The 25,977-nt window shown below is 43.8% G+C and overlaps 1 protein-coding gene across 4 annotated transcripts; it reads left to right on the forward strand.

Annotated features, from left to right (window-relative positions):
• The first annotated feature begins 293 nt into the window (after positions 1-293).
• tbk1 (TANK-binding kinase 1) lies at positions 294-18,844 on the forward strand. Of its 4 annotated transcripts, XR_012770219.1 has the most exons (22): positions 354-702; positions 7,371-7,477; positions 8,033-8,173; positions 8,992-9,121; positions 9,217-9,398; positions 10,409-10,569; positions 10,653-10,763; positions 11,281-11,460; positions 11,542-11,738; positions 11,826-11,884; positions 11,983-12,074; positions 12,636-12,737; positions 12,819-12,897; positions 13,489-13,610; positions 13,696-13,772; positions 13,859-13,898; positions 13,984-14,085; positions 14,179-14,275; positions 17,174-17,274; positions 17,347-17,418; positions 17,550-18,575; positions 18,645-18,844. XR_012770219.1 is itself a non-coding variant. In XM_075472338.1 (21 exons), exons 2-21 carry the CDS (start codon positions 7,391-7,393, stop codon positions 17,587-17,589), a joined length of 2,172 nt encoding a protein of 723 aa, XP_075328453.1. In that variant the 5' UTR covers positions 294-345; positions 7,371-7,390; the 3' UTR covers positions 17,590-18,844. The 4 variants fall into 4 exon arrangements, 3 of the variants coding, with proteins under 3 accessions (XP_075328453.1, XP_075328452.1, XP_075328454.1); XM_075472338.1 differs by lacking the exon at positions 354-702 and adding an exon at positions 294-345 and having other exon boundaries at positions 17,550-18,844; XM_075472337.1 differs by having other exon boundaries at positions 17,550-18,844.
• Positions 18,845-25,977: the final 7,133 nt, after the last annotated feature.

The raw sequence follows: 25,977 nt of genomic DNA on the forward strand, positions 1-25,977 counted from the left end.
GTAATAACAAACCACAGACGCAGCGCTCTTTAAGCTCCTCCCACCATTTTATTTTCTATTTGCGCACTTTGCTGTGAGTCGCAACCGATGGCATTGTTCCAAAAATCGATACTTTACAGAACACAACGATTAAAACCATAGACATATATTCTATAATGTCTATGGGTAAAACAATCATCTGAACTGTTCTGTGTATGTTCCGTTTTTTTTAATCTTATCCCGCCTTTCTGAGTATTACGGTATCCCTTTAGTCCCGCCCCTTCATCCCCCTGCTCACTGATTAGCCCGCTGCGGTCACATGACCTGTTTACAGCGGAAGAACAGGGCTCGGCCGCAGATTGAAGGGTGAGGAAATAAACAAAAATAACAACGAATCTTTTTAATGACGTTAAAACTCGGCGCCAGTTTCTGTTCCGGTTCCGTTACTCAGGGAGTCCACTAACGGACCCGGTGTTCCGACCCGGTTTCTAATCGTTAGCTCGACGCGGTTTTGAACAGCCGAGGCGAGTCTGGTTCGGGAGTCCGTGAAGTTTCACTTTGGTGACGGAATAAACGGAACACGAGAGTCCACGAGACTCTGAACGAGTTCCGTCACGGTTCGGGCTTGCAGCCGGATCCAGCGGCGGAGAGAAGCTCGCGCAGCTGTGAAGCCCCGCAGGTGACGGTGTTCTGTTTCCGGTCAGCTGCCTATCAACAACGCCGGTAATCAATACAGTGATCGATCAGCTTCTTGAGCGCTAACCTGCTGTGTCATCGGCACATCACGTCGTGCGCACTTTTTATTGTTTTGGGCCTCAAATGGGGAATTTCCCACCGGACGCGATGACGTCATGACGCACCAAATGACGTTCAGAGAACTTTGTTTTTATTAGTTTATTTACTGATTTTGAAGAGGGCGTGGCTTCAGTTTCTGTTCAGATTTTTATCAGCTGTGAGTATTAATCACTGATTATGAATCCGTTGCTGATCACGTGCTGCAGGTAAACTGATCAGTTGTTGTATTGATCAGCTGTTTGTTCCAGTATGGATGCTTTGATCAATACACCTGAGCTGTGCCATTCTGATCAGATGTGTGATCAGCGTTTTCAGGTGTATTGATCAGTGTTTTCAGGTGTTTTCAGGTGTATTGATCAGTGTTTTCAGGTGTATTGATCAGTGTTTTCAGGTGTATTGATCAGAGTCTTCAGGTGTATTGATCAGTGTTTTCAGGTGTATTGATCAGAGTCTTCAGGTGTATTGATCAGTGTTTTCAGGTGTTTTCAGGTGTATTGATCAGTGTTTTCAGGTGTATTGATCAGAGTCTTCAGGTGTATTGATCAGTGTTTTCAGGTGTATTGATCAGAGTCTTCAGGTGTATTGATCAGTGTTTTCAGGTGTATTGATCAGTGTTTTCAGGTGTTTTCAGGTGTATTGATCAGTGTTTTCAGGTGTATTGATCAGTGTTTTCAGGTGTATTGATCAGAGTCTTCAGGTGTATTGATCAGTGTTTTCAGGTGTTTTCAGGTGTATTGATCAGTGTTTTCAGGTGTATTGATCAGAGTCTTCAGGTGTATTGATCAGTGTTTTCAGGTGTATTGATCAGTGTTTTCAGGTGTATTGATCAGTGTTTTCAGGTGTTTTCAGCTGTATTGATCAGTGTTTTCAGGTGTATTGATCAGTGTTTTCAGGTGTATTGATCAGTGTTTTCAGGTGTATTGATCAGAGTCTTCAGGTGTATTGATCAGAGTCTTCAGGTGTATTGATCAGTGTTTTCAGGTGTATTGATCAGAGTCTTCAGGTGTATTGATCAGTGTTTTCAGGTGTATTGATCAGTGTTTTCAGGTGTATTGATCAGTGTTTTCAGGTGTTTTCAGGTGTATTGATCAGTGTTTTCAGGTGTATTGATCAGTGTTTTCAGGTGTATTGATCAGAGTCTTCAGGTGTATTGATCAGTGTTTTCAGGTGTTTTCAGGTGTATTGATCAGTGTTTTCAGGTGTATTGATCAGTGTTTTCAGGTGTATTGATCAGAGTCTTCAGGTGTATTGATCAGTGTTTTCAGGTGTATTGATCAGTGTTTTCAGGTGTTTTCAGGTGTATTGATCAGTGTTTTCAGGTGTATTGATCAGTGTTTTCAGGTGTATTGATCAGAGTCTTCAGGTGTATTGATCAGTGTTTTCAGGTGTTTTCAGGTGTATTGATCAGTGTTTTCAGGTGTATTGATCAGTGTTTTCAGGTGTATTGATCAGAGTCTTCAGGTGTATTGATCAGTGTTTTCAGGTGTATTGATCAGTGTTTTCAGGTGTATTGATCAGTGTTTTCAGGTGTTTTCAGGTGTATTGATCAGTGTTTTCAGGTGTTTTCAGGTGTATTGATCAGTGTTTTCAGGTGTTTTCAGGTGTATTGATCAGAGTCTTCAGGTGTATTGATCAGTGTTTTCAGGTGTTTTCAGGTGTATTGATCAGAGTCTTCAGGTGTATTGATCAGTGTTTTCAGGTGTTTTCAGGTGTATTGATCAGTGTTTTCAGGTGTATTGATCAGTGTTTTCAGGTGTATTGATCAGAGTCTTCAGGTGTATTGATCAGTGTTTTCAGGTGTATTGATCAGTGTTTTCAGGTGTATTGATCAGAGTCTTCAGGTGTATTGATCAGTGTTTTCAGGTGTATTGATCAGAGTCTTCAGGTGTATTGATCAGTGTTTTCAGGTGTATTGATCAGTGTTTTCAGGTGTATTGATCAGTGTTTTCAGGTGTATTGATCAGAGTCTTCAGGTGTATTGATCAGAGTCTTCAGGTGTATTGATCAGTGTTTTCAGCTGTTTTCAGCTGTATTGATCAGTGTTTTCAGGTGTATTGATCAGTGTTTTCAGGTGTATTGATCAGAGTCTTCAGGTGTATTGATCAGTGTTTTCAGGTGTATTGATCAGTGTTTTCAAGTGTTTTCAGGTGTATTGATCAGTGTTTTCAGGTGTATTGATCAGTGTTTTCAGGTGTTTTCAGCTGTATTGATCAGTGTTTTCAGGTGTATTGATCAGTGTTTTCAGGTGTATTGATCAGTGTTTTCAGGTGTATTGATCAGTGTTTTCAGGTGTATTGATCAGAGTCTTCAGGTGTATTGATCAGTGTTTTCAGGTGTATTGATCAGAGTCTTCAGGTGTATTGATCAGTGTTTTCAGGTGTATTGATCAGTGTTTTCAGGTGTATTGATCAGTGTTTTCAGGTGTATTGATCAGAGTCTTCAGGTGTATTGATCAGTGTTTTCAGGTGTATTGATCAGAGTCTTCAGGTGTATTGATCAGTGTTTTCAGGTGTTTTCAGGTGTATTGATCAGTGTTTTCAGGTGTTTTCAGCTGTATTGATCAGTGTTTTCAGGTGTATTGATCAGTGTTTTCAGGTGTATTGATCAGTGTTTTCAGGTGTATTGATCAGAGTCTTCAGGTGTATTGATCAGAGTCTTCAGGTGTATTGATCAGAGTCTTCAGGTGTATTGATCAGTGTTTTCAGGTGTTTTCAGGTGTATTGATCAGTGTTTTCAGGTGTATTGATCAGTGTTTTCAGGTGTATTGATCAGAGTCTTCAGGTGTATTGATCAGTGTTTTCAGGTGTTTTCAGGTGTATTGATCAGTGTTTTCAGGTGTATTGATCAGAGTCTTCAGGTGTATTGATCAGTGTTTTCAGGTGTATTGATCAGTGTTTTCAGGTGTATTGATCAGTGTTTTCAGGTGTTTTCAGCTGTATTGATCAGTGTTTTCAGGTGTATTGATCAGTGTTTTCAGGTGTATTGATCAGTGTTTTCAGGTGTATTGATCAGAGTCTTCAGGTGTATTGATCAGAGTCTTCAGGTGTATTGATCAGTGTTTTCAGGTGTATTGATCAGTGTTTTCAGGTGTATTGATCAGAGTCTTCAGGTGTATTGATCAGTGTTTTCAGGTGTATTGATCAGTGTTTTCAGGTGTATTGATCAGTGTTTTCAGGTGTTTTCAGGTGTATTGATCAGTGTTTTCAGGTGTATTGATCAGTGTTTTCAGGTGTATTGATCAGAGTCTTCAGGTGTATTGATCAGTGTTTTCAGGTGTTTTCAGGTGTATTGATCAGTGTTTTCAGGTGTATTGATCAGTGTTTTCAGGTGTATTGATCAGAGTCTTCAGGTGTATTGATCAGTGTTTTCAGGTGTATTGATCAGTGTTTTCAGGTGTTTTCAGGTGTATTGATCAGTGTTTTCAGGTGTATTGATCAGTGTTTTCAGGTGTATTGATCAGAGTCTTCAGGTGTATTGATCAGTGTTTTCAGGTGTTTTCAGGTGTATTGATCAGTGTTTTCAGGTGTATTGATCAGTGTTTTCAGGTGTATTGATCAGAGTCTTCAGGTGTATTGATCAGTGTTTTCAGGTGTATTGATCAGTGTTTTCAGGTGTATTGATCAGTGTTTTCAGGTGTTTTCAGGTGTATTGATCAGTGTTTTCAGGTGTTTTCAGGTGTATTGATCAGTGTTTTCAGGTGTATTGATCAGTGTTTTCAGGTGTTTTCAGGTGTATTGATCAGAGTCTTCAGGTGTATTGATCAGTGTTTTCAGGTGTTTTCAGGTGTATTGATCAGAGTCTTCAGGTGTATTGATCAGTGTTTTCAGGTGTTTTCAGGTGTATTGATCAGTGTTTTCAGGTGTATTGATCAGTGTTTTCAGGTGTATTGATCAGAGTCTTCAGGTGTATTGATCAGTGTTTTCAGGTGTATTGATCAGTGTTTTCAGGTGTATTGATCAGAGTCTTCAGGTGTATTGATCAGTGTTTTCAGGTGTATTGATCAGAGTCTTCAGGTGTATTGATCAGTGTTTTCAGGTGTATTGATCAGTGTTTTCAGGTGTATTGATCAGTGTTTTCAGGTGTATTGATCAGTGTTTTCAGGTGTATTGATCAGAGTCTTCAGGTGTATTGATCAGAGTCTTCAGGTGTATTGATCAGTGTTTTCAGGTGTTTTCAGCTGTATTGATCAGTGTTTTCAGGTGTATTGATCAGTGTTTTCAGGTGTATTGATCAGAGTCTTCAGGTGTATTGATCAGTGTTTTCAGGTGTATTGATCAGTGTTTTCAAGTGTTTTCAGGTGTATTGATCAGTGTTTTCAGGTGTATTGATCAGTGTTTTCAGGTGTTTTCAGCTGTATTGATCAGTGTTTTCAGGTGTATTGATCAGTGTTTTCAGGTGTATTGATCAGTGTTTTCAGGTGTATTGATCAGTGTTTTCAGGTGTATTGATCAGAGTCTTCAGGTGTATTGATCAGTGTTTTCAGGTGTATTGATCAGAGTCTTCAGGTGTATTGATCAGTGTTTTCAGGTGTATTGATCAGTGTTTTCAGGTGTATTGATCAGTGTTTTCAGGTGTATTGATCAGAGTCTTCAGGTGTATTGATCAGTGTTTTCAGGTGTATTGATCAGTGTTTTCAGGTGTATTGATCAGTGTTTTCAGGTGTTTTCAGCTGTATTGATCAGTGTTTTCAGGTGTATTGATCAGAGTCTTCAGGTGTATTGATCAGAGTCTTCAGGTGTATTGATCAGTGTTTTCAGGTGTATTGATCAGAGTCTTCAGGTGTATTGATCAGAGTCTTCAGGTGTATTGATCAGTGTTTTCAGGTGTATTGATCAGAGTCTTCAGGTGTATTGATCAGTGTTTTCAGGTGTATTGATCAGTGTTTTCAGGTGTATTGATCAGAGTCTTCAGGTGTATTGATCAGTGTTTTCAGGTGTTTTCAGGTGTATTGATCAGTGTTTTCAGGTGTATTGATCAGTGTTTTCAGGTGTTTTCAGGTGTATTGATCAGTGTTTTCAGGTGTATTGATCAGTGTTTTCAGGTGTATTGATCAGAGTCTTCAGGTGTATTGATCAGTGTTTTCAGCTGTATTGATCAGTGTTTTCAGGTGTATTGATCAGAGTCTTCAGGTGTATTGATCAGTGTTTTCAGGTGTATTGATCAGAGTCTTCAGGTGTATTGATCAGTGTTTTCAGGTGTATTGATCAGTGTTTTCAGGTGTATTGATCAGAGTCTTCAGGTGTATTGATCAGTGTTTTCAGGTGTATTGATCAGAGTCTTCAGGTGTATTGATCAGTGTTTTCAGGTGTTTTCAGGTGTATTGATCAGTGTTTTCAGGTGTATTGATCAGTGTTTTCAGGTGTATTGATCAGTGTTTTCAGGTGTATTGATCAGAGTCTTCAGGTGTATTGATCAGAGTCTTCAGGTGTATTGATCAGTGTTTTCAGCTGTTTTCAGCTGTATTGATCAGTGTTTTCAGGTGTATTGATCAGTGTTTTCAGGTGTATTGATCAGAGTCTTCAGGTGTATTGATCAGTGTTTTCAGGTGTATTGATCAGTGTTTTCAGGTGTTTTCAGGTGTATTGATCAGTGTTTTCAGGTGTATTGATCAGTGTTTTCAGGTGTTTTCAGGTGTATTGATCAGTGTTTTCAGGTGTATTGATCAGTGTTTTCAGGTGTATTGATCAGTGTTTTCAGGTGTTTTCAGGTGTATTGATCAGTGTTTTCAGGTGTATTGATCAGTGTTTTCAGGTGTTTTCAGCTGTATTGATCAGTGTTTTCAGGTGTATTGATCAGTGTTTTCAGGTGTATTGATCAGTGTTTTCAGGTGTATTGATCAGTGTTTTCAGGTGTATTGATCAGTGTTTTCAGGTGTTTTCAGGTGTATTGATCAGTGTTTTCAGGTGTTTTCAGGTGTATTGATCAGTGTTTTCAGGTGTATTGATCAGTGTTTTCAGGTGTATTGATCAGAGTTTTCAGGTGTTTTCAGGTGTATTGATCAGTGTTTTCAGGTGTATTGATCAGAGTTTTCAGGTGTTTTCAGGTGTATTGATCAGTGTTTTCAGGTGTATTGATCAGAGTTTTCAGGTGTTTTCAGGTGTATTGATCAGTGTTTTCAGGTGTTTTCAGGTGTATTGATCAGTGTTTTCAGCTGTATTGATCAGTGTTTTCAGGTGTTTTCAGGTGTATTGATCAGTGTTTTCAGCTGTTTTCAGCTGTATTGATCAGTGTTTTCAGTTGTATTGATCAGTGTTTTCAGCTGTATTGATCAGTGTTTTCAGGTGTATTGATCACTGTTTTCAGGTGTTTTCAGCTGTATTGATCAGTGTTTTCAGTTGTATTGATCAGTGTTTTCAGCTGTATTGATCAGTGTTTTCAGGTGTATTGATCACTGTTTTCAGTTGTATTGATCAGTGTTTTCAGCTGTATTGATCAGAGTCTTCAGGTGTATTGATCACTGTTTTCAGGTGTTTTCAGCTGTATTGATCAGTGTTTTCAGTTGTATTGATCAGTGTTTTCAGCTGTATTGATCAGTGTTTTCAGGTGTATTGAACAGAGTCTTCAGGTGTATTGATCGTTGCTTCCTGTGTTTCCAGGACCAGTGTCAGCCTCCAGGATGCAGAGCACCACCAACTACCTGTGGCTGATCTCAGACCTGCTGGGTCAGGGCGCCACAGCCAACGTTTACCGTGGACGGCACAAGGTACGAGCCGACAGCTGCTGCTGGATCAGAACTCTGAGCAGAAGCTGGATCTGCTCGGGCTCTTGGAGGGTTCTGATTCTGGTGTTTCACATCGGTTTGCAGGAGAAAACATAAGAAATGTTTCAGTTAATTCTGAGTTGGTCAGAAGATAATCAAGCTGTTTTTGAACAGTTTGATAAATCGTTGATAGAGTGTAATTGTGGTTGTTTTTAGGCACAAGGGAACTGAACTTCCTCTTGGTTTGGATCTTCTGTTGTTGATCATTTCTGAGGTTTAAAAGTTAAAACAACCAAATAATTAAGTAAGAAAAATCCAAACGGATTCATAAACCACCAGAATGAATTCTGGCCGTGACATTTCTGTTTGATGAGAATTTTCAGGATTCTCACTGCTGATCATTCTCATTATTGGTCCTCCATCACATCCAAAACTCAAAGAGTCACACGATGAGCAGGAGGAAGGCAGTAGAGCTGGATGATTTCTGTTTCTGGAACTCAGGAATATTGATCTGTTTCCACAGTTGGAGGCTGAACTCGTGTTTGTGCCTTTTCATAGAAAACTGGCGACCTGTACGCCGTCAAGGTGTTCAACAACCTGAGCTTCCTGCGGCCGCTGGACGTCCAGATGAGAGAGTTCGAGGTTCTGAAGAAGCTCAACCACAAGAACATTGTCAAGCTGTTCGCTGTGGAGGAGGAGGTCAGTATCTGTCCCTATAATCCTGCCTGTGAGGTGTTTCCACACCTGCCAGCGATGCCTCTCTGTCAGTGCTCTGCAGGCCTGGGTGAGAGGGCGATGGTTCAGACCAGCTTTCCTGAGCAGCCTGATGAAGTAAAGCCTTTGCACAGGTCAGATGGAACCTGTTGCCTTCGGCCCTCTCCACCTCAGAGGAGGAGGATTCTTCCTTAGTCCAGTATTATGTCCCTGGTCTTGTCTGCGCTGACGATGAGGTCGCTCTCCTCCCTGTAGATAAGGATGTTGTCACTGTTTGATTTTACGGGTGTGTCAGATCACCTTTCACTGAGTGAATATAGGGAAGTTTCATCTTTCTGTTGTAAAGTCGGAGGTGAACCCTAAAGCTCGTGTGAAGATTCAGTGAATTTATTAAAGTTAAAGTTCCATTTGTCACAATAACAGAGGTCAACGTCTTTTCAGTGTATACGCACACGGAAGCTGCATTTAGTTCATAATAATTGTAATACCTTTAGTTGTTTAGTTGGTCGTTTAATGAAATGAATTCCAGTCAAATGAATATGTTTGTGACTGATTTTAACAGTTCAAAGGTTTGCCCTGAGTCCAGTCTGTCAGGCAGGTCCGTGTCCGGTTTAAGGACAACTTTATCTGCAGCAGTTTGAACTAAAAGCTGTGACATACAAATTAAAACCTGCTTTTTATTTCAAAACAAGTTGTGAAAATAATGAATCAGGACCAGAACAGGCATCAGGATGCTTGTTGTTTGGGTCTCAAACTTCAGCTTCAGCTCCGTGTTCTCTGTAACGTGTTCCTCTTCCTCTCAGTCCAACACCCGCCATAAGGTCCTGGTGATGGAGTACTGCCCCTGCGGCAGCCTCTACACCGTCTTAGAGGAGCCATCCAACGCCTACGGACTCCCCGAGGATGAGTTCCTCATCGTTCTACACGACGTGGGTGAGGAACGATCCAGATGTGTAACATCCCACAGATGTTTCTGTTTGAACATGTGAAAGCATGAGTGGTCAGATAACGTGATGCTCCTCCTCCAGTGGCGGGCATGAACCACCTGAGAGAGTACGGCATCGTTCACCGCGACATCAAACCTGGAAACATCATGCGGGTCATCGGAGAGGACGGACGCTCCGTCTACAAGCTGACCGACTTCGGAGCCGCCCGGGAGCTGGAGGATGACGAGCAGTTTGTGTCGCTGTACGGCACCGAGGAATACCTGGTGAGGAAACACACACACCTGGGGAGGAAACACACACACACACCTGGGGAGGAAACACACACACACCTGGGGAGGAAAAACGCACACCTGGGGAGGAAACACGCACACCTGGTGAAGAAACACGCACACCTGGGGAGGAAACACACACACCTGGTGAGGAAACACACACACCTGGTGAGGAAACACACACACCTGGGGAGGAAACACACACACCTGGTGAGGAAACACACACACCTGGGGAGGAAACACAAACACACCTGGTGAGGAAACACAAACACACCTGGTGAGGAAACACACACACCTGGTGAGGAAACTCACACACCTGGGGAGGAAACACACACACCTGGGGAGGAAGAAACACACACACCTGGGGAGGAAACTCACACACCTGGGGAGGAAGAAACACACACACCTGGGGAGGAAACTCACACACCTGGGGAGGAAGAACACACACATCTGGGGAGGAAACACGCACACCTGGGGAGGAAACGCACACACCTGGGGAGGAAGAAACACACACACCTGGGGAGGAAACTCACACACCTGGGGAGGAAGAACACACACACCTGGGGAGGAAACGCACACACCTGGGGAGGAAGAAACACACACACCTGGGGAGGAAACGCACACACCTGGGGAGGAAGAAACACACACACCTGGGGAGGAAACGCACACACCTGGGGAGGAAGAAACACACACACCTGGGGAGGAAACTCACACACCTGGGGAGGAAGAACACACACACCTGGGGAGGAAGAACACACACATCTGGTGAGGAAACACACACACCTGGGGAGGAAACGCACACACCTGGGGAGGAAGAAACGCACACACCTGGGGAGGAAGAAACGCACACACCTGGGGAGGAAGAAACACACACACCTGGGGAGGAAGAACACACACATCTGGGGAGGAAACTCACACACACCTGGGGAGGAAACACACACATCTGGGGAGGAAGAACTCATCCAGGGTACTACCCTCATCTCTTGTTTCTCTGTTTTCCGCAGCACCCGGACATGTACGAGCGCGCCGTGCTGAGGAAGGATCACCAGAAGAAGTATGGCGCCACGGTGGACCTGTGGAGCATCGGCGTCACGTTTTACCACGCCGCCACTGGCAGCCTCCCCTTCAGGCCATTCGAGGGGCCACGAAGGAACAAAGAAGTGATGTAAGAGTTGAACGTGGCGCTGGGTCACTGGTCACCTGGTCAGCTGACATCATACTGACGCAGCACCTTGTCGTGTGTCTCAGGTATAAAATCATCACGGAGAAGCCATCGGGGACGATCTCAGGTCATCAAAAGAGTGAGAACGGGAAGATTGAGTGGAGCACGGAGATGCCGGTGTCCTGCAGTCTGTCCAAGTAGGAAACAGGACGCTGCTGTTTACAGTCAAACGACAAACACACTGTTTACAAACATCAGGAAGCTGCTGTTTACAGTCAGAAACGACAAACACGCCGTTTACAAACATCAGGAAGCTGCTGTTTACAGTCAGAAACAACAAACGCGCCGTTTACAAACATCAGGAAGCTGCTGTTTACATTCAGAAACAACAAACGCGCCGTTTACAAACATCAGGAAGCTGCTGTTTACAGTCAGAAACGACAAACGCGCCGTTTACAAACATCAGGAAGCTGCTGTTTACAGTCAGAAACGAAAAACACGCTGTTTACAAACATCAGGAAGCTGCTGTTTACAGTCAGAAACAACAAACACGCTGTTTACAAACATCAGGAAGCTGCTGTTTACAGTCAGAAACAACAAACACGCTGTTTACAAACATCAGGAAGCTGCTAGTATAACATCTGTGGGCGGAGTGGGCAGAGCCTGAACAGGTCACCTGATATAACCTCGTCATCGTGTCTCTGGATGTTTCAGGGGTCTGCAGAGCCTCCTGACTCCGGTCCTTGCCAACATCCTGGAGGCCGACCAGGAGAAATGTTGGGGCTTCGATCAGTTCTTCGCTGAAACCAATGACATCCTGCACCGGACTGTCGTTTACGTCTTCAGCCTGCAGCAGGCTACACTGCACCATGTCTACATCCACGAGTACAACACGTAAGCCATGCTTCGGGTTCTGCTCGGCGCCATCATCCCGGTCTACATGTCTGTCAGCTGCTGTTCCTCATGTGTCCACAGAGTGGCGCTGTTTCAGGAGCTGCTGTGCCGCAGGACCAGCATCCCTCTGCACAACCAGGAGCTGCTGTATGAGGGCCGCCACCTCGTCCTCGACCCCAACCGCCAGGCCAAGAACTTCCCCAAGACTTCTAGAGACAACCCCATCATGATCGTCAGCCGAGAGTCCGTCACCACCGTGGGACTCATCTTTGAAGACCGTACGAGACGCCTCTGATCTGATGATTTCATGCAGCGGTGAGGTCGCTCTGCAGAGAACATAACTGGATGTGTTTTTGTCTTCATAGCGTGTCCTCCTAAAGTTCAGCCACGCTACGATCTGGACCTGGACGCCAGCTACGCAAAGGTACAGAGCAAACGCACGATCGCGTCCTGTCACACCTTCAGCCAACATCTGTTGTTTGGTCATGTGACACTTGCTGACCCTTCTGGGTTGTCGTTCAGACTTTTTCAGGTGACGTCGGACATCTATGGAAGACTTCAGAGTCTCTGCTGGTTTATCAGGAGCTGGTGCGCAAAGGAGTTCGAGGTTTGATGTGAGTCCGAGCTGTCAAACTGGGCCATAAAGCTTTATCACCTCTAAATGTTTGGATGTTGGTGTTGATCAGTCGTCACTTTGATTGCGGGCCGCCCGCCTTCTAAACGGCGCCATCACATCACGCCTGCTGTGGCTCCTCTACCCTGGATCCAGTCCATTACAGGAACCAGTTTAAAAAGTTATTGCTGGTTTTCAAGCAAGCAAACCCGTCTGAACCTTCGAAGCCTCAGGTCTTTGAGTCAGGTGGTGAAAAGCTGCAGGTGGTGCAGTTATTTGGGTTGTCTCAATCATTTTAAAGCTGATTATGGATTTTATTTCACTAACTGGTGTTTACTGCTGTTTGGGAGCTGATTATAAGTCCCGTACATTTGTGCAGCTCTTTAGTGAGCTGTGGTTGTTTTAAATGTGCCATAAAACTACATTTAAAACCAGAAACACAGCACACAAAACACTGAAAAATTCAAAAAGTCAACCAAACTCGAGTTGTTTTTCTGATCACACGCCTCACTTCCTGTTTGTGGCATCTTCATCTAAAGCCGCTTCCTCTGTTTGTCCGCAGCGAGCTGATGAAGGAGGACTACGGAGAGATTCAGCACAAGAAGTCTGAGGTTTTCCACCTGTGTAACATCTGCAAACAGCTGCTGGAGAAGACCGAACAGCTGTGAGTGTCATCACATGACCAGTCGCAGTGACGTTCAGGTGTGAGCGTCTGTTTCACGATGCAATGACGCCATGTTTGCAGGTTCGAGGTGCTGATGCAGGCCAGCATGCTGTCGTCAGAGTACGACGAGATCTCAGACATGCACAAGAAAGTTCTCAGGGTGAGTACTGCCTTCCCTCCGTCTCCATCATCATCATCAAACTGTTGAATGATGGAGACTCTGCACTCTGATTGGCTGGATTATCAAAAGGTGCGGTTAACATGCAGTCAGGTCCAGATGGCATCGTCAGGCCCACCTTAATGCCTCTTAAATCAAACAGTCCAGGCTTTCAGCTTTCATGAATTAAATTCGGGAAAATTCGTGATACAGCAAATTAGTGCACGCTGCTGAGCGCAGGAAGTCAACATTTTCAAAAACACATCAAATCTGTACATTCCTGAAGCTCCAACTTAGAAGAAGAAGAATGCCAGAGCAGCTGGAGCAAACATCAGTTCACTTCCTGGTTTTACAAACCCCCCCCCCCCCCCCTTTTTTTTTTTTTTTGTTTACCTGAGCTGCCCACCAGAATCTGTCCTGATGATGTCACAGGTGTAGTTTTCCCGGTTAGTGACCCATCCTGCGCTCAGGGCAGGTTGCTCAGGTGTTTGAGACCCCCTCGGGTGTCTGCTCAGGTGTTTGAGACCCCCTCAGGTGTTGGAGGTGGTTCTGTGTGTCCGGGTGTTCTGGTTCTTCATGGTTCTGTGACCGCAGATCTCCAACTCTCTGGAGCCCATCGATCGAACAACGCAGGAGATCAAGACGAAGTTCCTGCCAGGAAACGTGCTGAGTGACGGCTGGACGCAACAAGTGGGGACGCACCCGGAGGACAGGAAGTAAGACCGCGTGTGTGTGTGTTTTAAGGGCCGCACTCGCATGTGTGTGATAATCCAGATCGTGACGCCTGGTTTTGCTCTGCAGCGTGGAGAAAATCAAAGTCCTGCTGGACGCCATCACAGCCATCTACCAGCAGTTCAAGAAGGACAAAGCAGAGAGACGTGAGGCGCACACTTACACACACGGCAGCCATTTTGTCTGATTATTTAAAGGTTGATAAACGTGGCGTTTGTCTGTCTGCGTTCAGGTCTGCCGTACAACGAGGAGCAGATCCACAAGTTCGATAAGTAGGTTCCTGTTTTGCCCGTGTCCTGATTCTGTTCTCCATCAGAGTCTGTAGCTCTGAGCCTGTTTCTGTCGTCTCTCCCGCAGACAGAAGCTGGTCCTTCACGCCGGTAAAGCCAGATCTCTGTTCACCGAGGAGTGCGCCATGAAGTACCGCCTCTTCATCTCCAAGAGCGAGGAGTGGATGAGGTACGGCTGGCGTCGTCTCTGTTGAGATGTTTGAGCGGTAGCGGCGGCCCACAGCGCGCTGAACAAGAAGCTGAGTCGTGTGTTTGTTTGCAGGAAGGTTCATCACGTGAGGAAGCAGCTGATCGGCGTGTCGGGTCAGCTGATCAGCGTCCAGAAGGAGGTGACGGTGCTGATGGAGCGAGCCATCAAGGTAAACGACCAGCAGGAACACGCAGATCAGTCTGATTTTTAAAGTTTCTGACCATTTTTCTGACCAAGTTTTTAACCATCGTTCACACAAACTGGCGGCGGTTTTAAACCCTGAAGGAAAGATGCTTCCTGTCAGTTTCTGATCAACAGACCTTATTGGCTGCTGGAGGAAACCAATCAATCACCAGGATCAGAACACTGGTTTAATTTATTCATATTTCATCATAATTTGGTTATTAATCGTCACACACAGCGTCAGCAGGTAGCTGATGATGTCACACACAGCGTCAGCAGGTAGCTGATGATGTCACACACATAGCTGATGATGTCACACACAGCGTCAGCAGGTAGCTGATGATGTCACACACAGCGTCAGCAGGTAACTCAGGTGCAGAGACGCTCCTTCTCAGTGACATGTCCAGGATTACACCATCTGTTGTTAACCAGCTCTGTGATCCTCCTCCTTTCCTGTTAGCGCTCTGTCTGCAGTCTCTGTCTGCCCGGATAGTCTTAGAGCTGAGCAGAGAGCTGTTAGAGCTGTTCCTGCATCCAGGTCTCTGCCTGATATTCCTGCTGTGTCCTCATCAGGGCTCCAAGCTCGTCCATTTGATCCACCAGTGATCTCACATTCCCCTGATGATCAGGGGAAGGAATGGTTTAAACTTCCTCCTCCTTTTCCTCCATTTTATTCCTGCTCTGCATCCTGGACGTCTCCTATTCAACTCATCTTGATTTGGGATCTTATCCCAGGCATTACTTAGACTTTGGAAAGCTCAGTTAGTTGGTCCAACAGGTTACCAACTCTCCTGTTGCCGTGGTTACGCATCATAACAGAGTTCCCAGCTGAAGTCCTTCCGGCACCAATGAAATAGTAGTAAAGATACAAAAACAAGGAGCTGATTGTGCTTGTAGGGCCCGGCCCGGCAGGTTTTATGGGTCAAACCCAGATTTTTTTTGTTTATGGTGTTACAGAGACTGTGGATCACCACAAAGACAGAAAAACAACTCATAGTTATCGCCAACAACTTTTCTTCATGACTAAAATTAGACAAACACTAAATGAATATGACTTAACGAGGACTAAGACTGTGATGAAGTGTTTGAAATGTCCAGAGACGAGATCCCATCAGAACGAACCTCACTGAGCGGTTACCCCAACCCCCCCAACCCACCAGCCCTAACAGGCCCTAACCAACCCTAATCAGCTCTAACCAGCCCTAACCAACCCTAACCAGCCCTAATCAGCCCTAACCAACCCTAACGAGCCCTAACCAACCCTAACCAGCCCTAACCAGCTCTAACCAGCCCTAATCAGCTCTAACCAACCCTAATCAGCCCTAACCAACCCTAACCAGCTCTTACCAGCCCTAATCAGCCCTAACCAACCCTAACGAGCCCTAACCAACCCTAACCAGCTCTAACCAGACCTAATCAGCCCTAACCAGCCCTAACCAACCCTAACCAGCTCTAACCAGCCCTAATCAGCCCTAACCGGCTCGAACCAGCCCTAATCAGCTCTAACCAACCCTAATCAGCACTAACCAGCCCTAACCAACCCTAACCAGTTCTAACCAGCCCTAACCAACCCTAACAGGCTCTAACCAGCCCTAATCAGCTCTAACCAACTCTAACCAGCTCTAACCAGCTCTAACCAATCCTAACCAGCTCTAACCAACCCTAACAGGCTCTAACCAGCCCTAATCAGCTCTAACCAACCCTAACCAGCTCTAACCAGCTCTAACCAATCCTAACCAGCTCTAACCAACCCTAACAGGCTCTAACCAGCCCTAATCAGCTCTAACCAACCCTAACCAGCTCTAACCAATCCTAACCAGCTCTAACCAATCCTAACCAGCTCTAACCAACCCTAACAGGCTCTAACCAACCCTAACAGGCTCTAACCAGCCCTAACCAACCCTAACAGGCCCTAACAGGCCCTAACCAACCCTAATCAGCCCTAACCAACCCTAACGAGCCCTAACCAACCCTAACCAGCTCTAATTAGCCCTAACCAACCCTAACGAGCCCTAACCAGCTCTAACCAGCCCTAACCAGCTCTAACCAGCCCTAACCAGCCCTAACCAACCCTAACGAGCCCTAACCAGCTCTAACCAGCCCTAATCAGCTCTAACCAACCCTAATCAGCCCTAACCAACCCTAACCAGCTCTAACCAGCCCTAATCAGCCCTAACCAACCCTAACGAGCCCTAACCAACCCTAACCAACTCTAACCAGCCCTAACCAGCTCTAACCAACCCTAATCAGCACTAACCAGCCCTAACCAACCCTAACTAGCTTTAACCAGCCCTAATCAGCTCTAACCAACCCTAACCAGCTCACCAGCCCTAATCAGCTCTAACCAACCCTAACCAACCCTAATCAGCACTAACCAGCCCTAACCAACCCTAACAGGCTCTAACCAGCCCTAATCAGCTCTAACCAGCTCTAACCAATCCTAACCAGCGCTAATCAACCCTAACCAACCCTAACAGGCTCTAACCAGCCCTAATCAGCTCTAACCAACCCTAATCAGCACTAACCAGCTCTAATCAACCCTAACCAGCTCTAACCAGCCCTAACCAACCCTAACAGGCTCTAACCAGCCCTAATGAGCTCTAACCAACCCTACCCAGCTCTAACCAACCCTAACCAACCCTAACAGGCTCTAACCAGCCGTAACCAACCCTAATAGGCTCTAATCAGCTCTAACCAACCCTAACCAGCCCTAACCAACCCTAACCAGCTCTAACCAGCCCTAACCAGCATTAAAGCCGTGTATATCTCACTGAGGCCAAGCAGGTCGACTCTAATCGAGCTGCTTTTTAAAGAAAAATTACGGTGGCTAAATCAAACATTCAGATGTTGAAAGTGAATCTAAATGAAGTGTGGTGTGTTCCAGCTGCAGGAACAGCTTCCTCAGAAGGTTCTTCCTCTGGTGTCCAGCGGGATGAAGCCTCAGGCCTACCTGAGCCAGAACACGCTGGTGGAGATGACTCTGGGGTAAGTTCCTCTCCTCGTCCCCCTGCTCGCACCTTCCTGCCTCAGGTCTGACTGCAGCGTGTTGTCTCTCAGGATGAAGAAGCTGAAGGAGGAGATGGAGGGCGTGGTCAAAGAGCTGGCGGAGAACAACCACTTCTTAGAGAGGTCAGACTTCCCCGTGTGTCACGTGTTCTGTGATCAGGCCGCCGTCGGGGATAAAAACCTCCGAGTCATAAAACTGGGGCCGGATGTGTTTCTGCCCACAGTTTCTAACTCCAGAACCCGTCCTCCTGCAGGTTCGGGACTCTGACGCTGGATGGAGGCCTGAGGGGCTGAAGGCCGCCAGAGGCTCGCCGCCGCCGCCGCCTGCCTGCTGAAGCCGCTCTGTACATATTCTGTGTGTTAACTCTGTAAATAATGTCAGTCGGATAAAGCCTGCTGCATCTCTCACGACACCCGGAGACGTTTTCAGACGGGGATCAGAGAAAAACGCCGAGCTGCGACCCAGAAAGACGCAAATCAGAGCCGACCCCCTGGAAACGCTTTGATTCAGAGGGTTCACAGATCCATTCACGAGTTAATTTCCTTCTTCTAACTGCGATATGAGACACATTCATGGATCCAAACACATTAAATAGTTTAAAAGTAGAAAAACTTCTCCTTTATGTCTTCATTTGGGATTTATTTTCTGTTTATTTAGATGTTTAAAAGACTTTTCTGTGCTTAAATTGACCTGAAAGCTTCACCTGATCCAGAAGATTAAAAACTACTTTAAACATTTGTTAGGATAGATTCATGGACTTGAGTCATTTTACTATTTTAGTTAATAAAATGTATCAATCAAATACATAAACTACAGAAAATCTGCTTAAAAATGGAATAAATAAGATTTATTTCAGTCATTTATTGAGACTAAATAATGAACAAACACTTCAATTTGCACCAAACCGAAAGAATTCATAAAATAGTCACAAATTTGGACATAAATGTGAGTTTTGATCATAGAATAAAATCTTATATTTGAGGCCTGAACGAGTTGACCGGGGACGGATCCGTCGCTTGTGTCAAATTGATGAAAGGTTTATTAAAGTGGACCCGGGGGCTTTAAAGGGGAAGTTTGAAACCTGGACCTGAAAGAAACCGAACTTCCCCTTTAAGCATTACTTTCCCAGTTAGATCAGATGTAAAATGTTCACAGGGACGCTAGATTTAATTTTATTTTCACCTTCTGCAGATTCTCCGTTAGACTTCTTTGATTTATGGAGGACCTGTAACGATGGTCAGGGGTTAGATTTATGGAGGACCTGTAACGATGGTCAGGGGTTAGATTTATGGAGGACCTGTAACGATGGTCAGGGGTTAGATTTATGGAGGACCTGTGATGGTCAGAGGGTTAAGGTCAGGCGTCACAGCTGCTCGTCTCTTCTGTTTTCTGTCACGTGCTGAAGGCTGATCGGTTATATTTCTCAGTTTGTTGCAGAAGTACCTCGACTGAAACCATCCGTTGCTTCATCTTTGCTCGTGTTTTTGTTTTCTCAGTAATCAGCTGTTCAGACATCCTGTAAATAAATAAACAAACATGTGGAGAGAAGCTGCTGCCTCGTGTCTTCTTCGTGTTTCAGGAGATAGTCGGTAATCTGGCGTTTTTGGGAGGAGAGGAGAGCGAAAGGAAGGCAGCAACCAGAGCTCAGCGGGTCTGAGAGCTCCTTCCAGGTGATGATGTCATGCTGTGTGGCGTCTCTGCAGAGCGGCGTTCTTCAGTCACAAGATCTGCTGACGTTTAGCACATCAGGGACGGTGGGGAATCCTGCTAATTTCTAAATGACCCGCACAGATGTGAAGGCGGTTAAATGTCGACTTTTTTCACCTGTCGAGACAATGAAACACAACTGTGAAGATGAATCTTGTACTTTCTGATGGAGGATGCAGCTGCTTTCAGCTTCCTGGAGGTCTGTGATGACGTTCCCGGAGTTGGAGGCTTCTTCAGCCGTCCAGAACCTGTTGGAGGTTCTGTTTGTTCGAAATGTTCCTCACTTGTAGGTTATTTTCAGACAGTGGAACAGCTGATTCAGACGCATCTGCATCTCCAATCTTCTTCCTGAAGGCCTCAGAGAGCTCTTTGGATCTCACTGTGGTGATCTAAATGTCTGAGGCTGAAACCAGGCAGAATCCTTCTAAATGTTCTGGAACCAGGTTCTGATGGTTGGTACCGGATGGGCTGCACCTCAGCCTTTATCACACCTTTTCAATGGGAATAAATCTGCCTCATGATGAAGGTAGAACAGGGTTGAGGGCAGGGTCCCAACCACCATTCAGTACAACTCAGTTCTCAATGTTTTCACATTATTTCATCATTTTCAAAGTCATAGAGTTTGTTTTAATTCCAACCTGCTTTTATGTGATCTGCTTTATGGCTGCAGCTCATTGTCACGATCCCTGAATTTTTTCTGCTTAGTTTCTGCTTAGTCTCTTAGTTTAGTCTCTGGGTCTAGTCTCTGCTTAGTCTCTTGGTTTAGTCTCTGCTTAGTCTCTGGTTTAGTTTCTGGGTTTAGTCTCTGCTTAGTCTCTTGGTTTAGTCTCTTGGTTTAGTCTCTGCTTAGTCTCTTGGTTTAGTTTCTGGGTTTAGTCTCTGCTTAGTCTCTTGGATTAGTCTCTTGGTTTAGTCTCTTGGTCTAGTCTCTGGGTTTGGTCTCTGGATTTAGTCTCTTGGTTTAGTCTCTTCGTTTAGTCTCTTGGTTTAGTCTCTGGGTTTAGTCTCTGCTTAGTCTCTTGGTTTAGTTTCTTGGTTTAGTCTCTGGGTTTAGTCTCTGGGTTTAGTCTCTTGGTTTTTTATTTCTCGGTTTAGTCTCTAGGTTTAGTCTCTGGCTTTAGTCTCTTGGTTTAGTCTCTTGATTTAGTCTCTTGGTTTAGTCTCTTGGTTTAGTCTCTGCTTAGTCTCTTGGTTTAGTCTCTGTTTAGTCTCTTGGTTTAGTCTCTGCTTAGTCTCTTGGTTTAGTCTCTGGGTTTAGTCTCTGCTTAGTCTCTTGGTTTAGTCTCTTGGTTTAGTCTCTTGATTTAGTCTCTTGGTTTAGTCTCTTGGTTTAGTCTCTGCTTAGTCTCTTGGTTTAGTCTCTGCTTAGTCTCTTGGTTTGGTCTCTGCTTAGTGTCTTGGTTTAGTCTCTTGGTTTAGTCTCTTGGTTTTTTATTTCTCGGTTTAGTCTCTAGGTTTAGTCTCTGGCTTTAGTCTCTTGATTTGGTCTCTGCTTAGTCTCTTGGTTTAGTCTCTGCTTAGTGTCTTGGTTTAATCTCTTGGTTTAGTCTCTGCTTAGTCTCTTGGTTTAGTCTCTTGGTTTAGTCTCTGGGTTTAGTCTCTTGGTTTTTTATTTCTCGGTTTAGTCTCTAGGTTTAGTCTCTGGCTTTAGTCTCTTGGTTTAGTCTCTGCTTAGTCTCTTGGTTTAGTCTCTGCTTAGTGTCTTGGTTTAGTCTCTTGGTTTAGTCTCTGCTTAGTGTCTTGGTTTAGTCTCTGGCTTTAGTCTCTTGGTTTAGTCTCTTGATTTAGTCTCTTGGTTTAGTCTCTTGATTTAGTCTCTTGGTTTAGTCTCTGCTTAATCTCTTCGTTTAGTCTCTTGGTTTAGTGTCTTGGTTTAGTCTCTAGGTTTAGTCTCTGCTTAGTCTCTTCGTTTAGTCTCTTGGTTTAGTTTCTGGGTTTAGTCTCTGCTTAGTCTCTTGGTTTAGTCTCTTGGTTTAGTCTCTTGGTTTAGTGTCTTGGTTTAGTCTCTTGGTTTAGTCTCTTGGTTTAGTCTCTTGGTTTAGTCTCTGCTTAGTCTCTTGGTTTAGTCTCTGCTTAGTCTCTTGGTTTAGTCTCTGTTTAGTCTATTGGTTTAGTCTCTGCTTAGTGTCTTGGTTTAGTCTCTTGGTTTAGTCTCTGCTTAGTCTCTTGGTTTAGTCTCTTGGTTTAGTCTCTGGGTTTAGTCTCTTGGTTTTTCATTTCTCGGTTTAGTCTCTAGGTTTAGTCTCTGGCTTTAGTCTCTAGGTTTAGTCTCTGCTTAGTCTCTTCGTTTAGTCTCTTGGTTTGGTCTCTGGGTTTAGTCTCTGCTTAGTCTCTTGGTTTAGTCTCTTGGTTTAGTCTCTTGGTTTAGTCTTTGCTTAGTCTCTTGGTTTAGTTTCTTGGTTTTTTATTTCTCGGTTTAGTCTCTAGGTTTAGTCTCTGGCTTTAGTCTCTTGGTTTAGTCTCTTGATTTAGTCTCTTGGTTTAGTCTCTTGGTTTAGTCTCTTGGTTTAGTCTCTGCTTAGTCTCTTGGTTTAGTCTCTGCTTAGTCTCTTGGTTTAGTCTCTGTTTAGTCTCTTGGTTTAGTCTCTGCTTAGTGTCTTGGTTTAGTCTCTTGGTTTAGTCTCTGCTTAGTCTCTTGGTTTAGTCTCTTGGTTTAGTCTCTGGGTTTAGTCTCTTGGTTTTTCATTTCTCGGTTTAGTCTCTAGGTTTAGTCTCTGGCTTTAGTCTCTTGGTTTAGTCTCTGCTTAGTCTCTTGGTTTAGTCTCTGCTTAGTCTCTTGGTTTAGTGTCTTGGTTTAGTCTCTTGGTTTAGTCTCTGCTTAGTTTCTTGATTTAGTGTCTTGATTTAGTCTCTTGGTTTAGTCTCTAGGTTTAGTCTCTGCTCAGTCTCTTGGTTTAGTCTCTTGGTTTAGTGTCTTGGTTTAGTCTCTTGGTTTAGTCTCTTGGTTTAGTCTCTGCTTAGTCTCTTGGTTTAGTCTCTTGATTTAGTCTCTTGGTTTAGTCTCTTGATTTAGTCTCTTGGTTTAGTCTCTTGATTTAGTCTCTTGGTTTAGTCTCTGCTTAGTCTCTTGGTTCAGTCTTGGTTTAGTCTCTTGGTTTAGTCTCTGCTTAGTCTCTTGGTTCAGTCTTGGTTTAGTCTCTTGGTTTAGTCTCTTGGTTTAGTCTCTTGGTTTAGTGTCTTGGTTTAGTCTCTGCTTAGTCTCTTGGTTTAGTCTCTGGGTTTAGTCTCTGGGTTTAGTCTCTTGATTTAGTCTCTTTGTTTAGTCTCTTGATTTAGTCTCTTGGTTTAGTCTCTTGGTTTAGTCTCTGCTTAGTCTCTTGGTTTAGTCTCTTGGTTTAGTCTCTTGGTTTATTCTCTGGGTTTAGTCTCTTGGTTTTTCATGTCTCGGTTTAGTCTCTAGGTTTAGTCTCTGGCTTTAGTCTCTTGGTTTAGTCTCTGCTTAATCTCTTGGTTTAGTCTCTTGGTTTAGTGTCTTGGTTTAGTCTCTAGGTTTAGTCTCTGCTTAGTCTCTTCGTTTAGTCTCTTGGTTTAGTTTCTGGGTTTAGTCTCTGCTTAGTCTCTTGGTTTAGTCTCTTGGTTTAGTCTCTTGGTTTAGTCTCTTGGTTTAGTGTCTTGGTTTAGTCTCTAGGTTTAGTCTCTGCTTAGTCTCTTCGTTTAGTCTCTTGGTTTAGTCTGGGTTTAGTCTCTTGGTTTAGTCTTTGCTTAGTCTCTTGGTTTAGTTTCTTGGTTTTTTATTTCTCGGTTTAGTCTCTAGGTTTAGTCTCTGGCTTTAGTCTCTTGGTTTAGTCTCTTGATTTAGTCTCTTGGTTTAGTCTCGTGGTTTAGTCTCTTGGTTTAGTCTCTGCTTAGTCTCTTGGTTTAGTCTCTGTTTAGTCTCTTGGTTTAGTCTCTGCTTAGTGTCTTGGTTTAGTCTCTTGGTTTAGTCTCTGCTTAGTCTCTTGGTTTAGTCTCTTGGTTTAGTCTCTGGGTTTAGTCTCTTGGTTTTTCATTTCTCGGTTTAGTCTCTAGGTTTAGTCTCTGGCTTTAGTCTCTTGGTTTAGTCTCTGCTTAGTCTCTTGGTTTAGTCTCTGCTTAGTCTCTTGGTTTAGTCTCTGCTTAGTGTCTTGGTTTAGTCTCTTGGTTTAGTCTCTTGGTTTAGTCTCTGCTTAGTCTCTTGGTTTAGTCTCTGCTTAGTGTCTTGGTTTAGTCTCTTGGTTTAGTCTTTTCTTAGTCTCTTGGTTTAGTCTCTTGGTTTAGTCTCTGGGTTTAGTCTCTTGGTTTTTTATTTCTCGGTTTAGTCTCTAGGTTTAGTCTCTGGCTTTAGTCTCTTGGTTTAGTCTCTTGATTTAGTCTCTTGGTTTAGTCTCTTGGTTTAGTCTCTTGGTTTAGTCTCTGCTTAGTCTCTTGGTTTAGTCTCTGCTTAGTGTCTTGGTTTAGTCTCTTGGTTTAGTCTCTGCTTAGTCTCTTGGTTTAGTCTCTTGGTTTAGTCTCTTGGTTTAGTCTCTTGGTTTTTCATTTCTCGGTTTAGTCTCTAGGTTTAGTCTCTGGCTTTAGTCTCTTGGTTTAGTCTCTGCTTAGTCTCTTGGTTTAGTCTCTGCTTAGTCTCTTGGTTTAGTCTCTGCTTAGTGTCTTGGTTTAGTCTCTTGGTTTAGTCTCTTGGTTTAGTCTCTGCTTAGTCTCTTGGTTTAGTCTCTGCTTAGTGTCTTGGTTTAGTCTCTTGGTTTAGTCTTTTCTTAGTCTCTTGGTTTAGTCTCTTGGTTTAGTCTCTGGGTTTAGTCTCTTGGTTTTTTATTTCTCGGTTTAGTCTCTAGGTTTAGTCTCTGGCTTTAGTCTCTTGGTTTAGTCTCTTGATTTAGTCTCTTGGTTTAGTCTCTTGATTTAGTCTCTTGGTTTAGTCTCTGCTTAGTCTCTTGGTTTAGTCTCTGCTTAGTCTCTTGGTTTAGTCTCTTGGTTTAGTCTCTAGGTTTAGTCTCTGGCTTTAGTCTCTTGGTTTAGTCTCTGCTTAGTCTCTTGATTTAGTCTCTGCTTAGTCTCTTGGTTTAGTCTCTGCTCAGTGTCTTGGTTTAGTCTCTTGGTTTAGTCTCTTGGTTTACTCTCTGCTTAGTCTCTTGGTTTAGTCTCTGCTTAGTGTCTTGGTTTAGTCTCTTGGTTTAGTCTTTTCTTAGTCTCTTGGTTTAGTCTCTTGGTTTAGTCTCTGGGTTTAGTCTCTTGGTTTTTTATTTCTCGGTTTAGTCTCTAGGTTTAGTCTCTGGCTTTAGTCTCTTGGTTTAGTCTCTTGGTTTAGTCTCTGCTTAGTCTCTTGGTTTAGTCTCTTGGTTTAGTCTCTTGATTTAGTCTCTTGGTTTAGTCTCTTGATTTAGTCTCTTGGTTTAGTCTCTGCTTAGTCTCTTGGTTCAGTCTTGGTTTAGTCTCTTGGTTTAGTCTCTGCTTAGTCTCTTGGTTCAGTCTTGGTTTAGTCTCTTGGTTTAGTCTCTTGGTTTAGTCTCTTGGTTTAGTGTCTTGGTTTAGTCTCTAGGTTTAGTCTCTTCGTTTAGTCTCTTCATTTAGTCTCTGGGTTTAGTCTCTTGGTTTAGTCTCTGGGTTTAGTCTCTGCTTAGTCTCTTGGTTTAGTCTCTTGGTTTAGTGTCTTGGTTTAGTCTCTTGGTTTAGTCTCTTGGTTTAGTGTCTTGGTTTTGTCTCTTGGTTTAGTCTCTGCTTAGTTTCTTGATTTAGTGTCTTGGTTTAGTCTCTTGGTTTAGTCTCTAGGTTTAGTCTCTGCTTAGTCTCTTGGTTTAGTCTCTTGGTTTAGTGTCTTGGTTTAGTCTCTTGGTTTAGTCTCTTGGTTTAGTCTCTGCTTAGTCTCTTGGTTTAGTCTCTTGATTTAGTCTCTTGGTTTAGTCTCTTGATTTAGTCTCTTGGTTTAGTCTCTTGATTTAGTCTCTTGGTTTAGTCTCTGCTTAGTCTCTTGGTTCAGTCTTGGTTTAGTCTCTTGGTTTAGTCTCTGCTTAGTCTCTTGGTTCAGTCTTGGTTTAGTCTCTTGGTTTAGTCTCTTGGTTTAGTCTCTTGGTTTAGTGTCTTGGTTTAGTCTCTGCTTAGTCTCTTGGTTTAGTCTCTGGGTTTAGTCTCTGGGTTTAGTCTCTTGATTTAGTCTCTTTGTTTAGTCTCTTGATTTAGTCTCTTGGTTTAGTCTCTTGGTTTAGTCTCTGCTTAGTCTCTTGGTTTAGTCTCTTGGTTTAGTCTCTTGGTTTATTCTCTGGGTTTAGTCTCTTGGTTTTTTATTTCTCGGTTTAGTCTCTAGGTTTAGTCTCTGGCTTTAGTCTCTTGGTTTAGTCTCTGCTTAGTCTCTTGGTTTAGTCTCTGCTTAGTCTCTTGGTTTAGTCTCTTGGTTTAGTGTCTTGGTTTAGTCTCTTGGTTTAGTCTCTGCTTAGTTTCTTGATTTAGTGTCTTGGTTTAGTCTCTTGGTTTAGTCTCTAGGTTTAGTCTCTGCTTAGTCTCTTGGTTTAGTCTCTGCTTAGTGTCTTGGTTTAGTCTCTTGGTTTAGTCTCTTGGTTTAGTCTCTGCTTAGTCTCTTGGTTTAGTCTCTGCTTAGTGTCTTGGTTTAGTCTCTTGGTTTAGTCTTTTCTTAGTCTCTTGGTTTAGTCTCTTGGTTTAGTCTCTGGGTTTAGTCTCTTGGTTTTTTATTTCTCGGTTTAGTCTCTAGGTTTAGTCTCTGGCTTTAGTCTCTTGGTTTAGTCTCTTGATTTAGTCTCTTGGTTTAGTCTCTTGATTTAGTCTCTTGGTTTAGTCTCTGCTTAGTCTCTTGGTTTAGTCTCTGCTTAGTCTCTTGGTTTAGTCTCTTGGTTTAGTCTCTAGGTTTAGTCTCTGGCTTTAGTCTCTTGGTTTAGTCTCTGCTTAGTCTCTTGATTTAGTCTCTGCTTAGTCTCTTGGTTTAGTCTCTGCTCAGTGTCTTGGTTTAGTCTCTTGGTTTAGTCTCTTGGTTTACTCTCTGCTTAGTCTCTTGGTTTAGTCTCTGCTTA

This window comes from Odontesthes bonariensis, chromosome 8 (genome assembly GCF_027942865.1).
Source record: "Odontesthes bonariensis isolate fOdoBon6 chromosome 8, fOdoBon6.hap1, whole genome shotgun sequence".
Lineage (NCBI taxonomy): Eukaryota > Metazoa > Chordata > Actinopteri > Atheriniformes > Atherinopsidae > Odontesthes > Odontesthes bonariensis.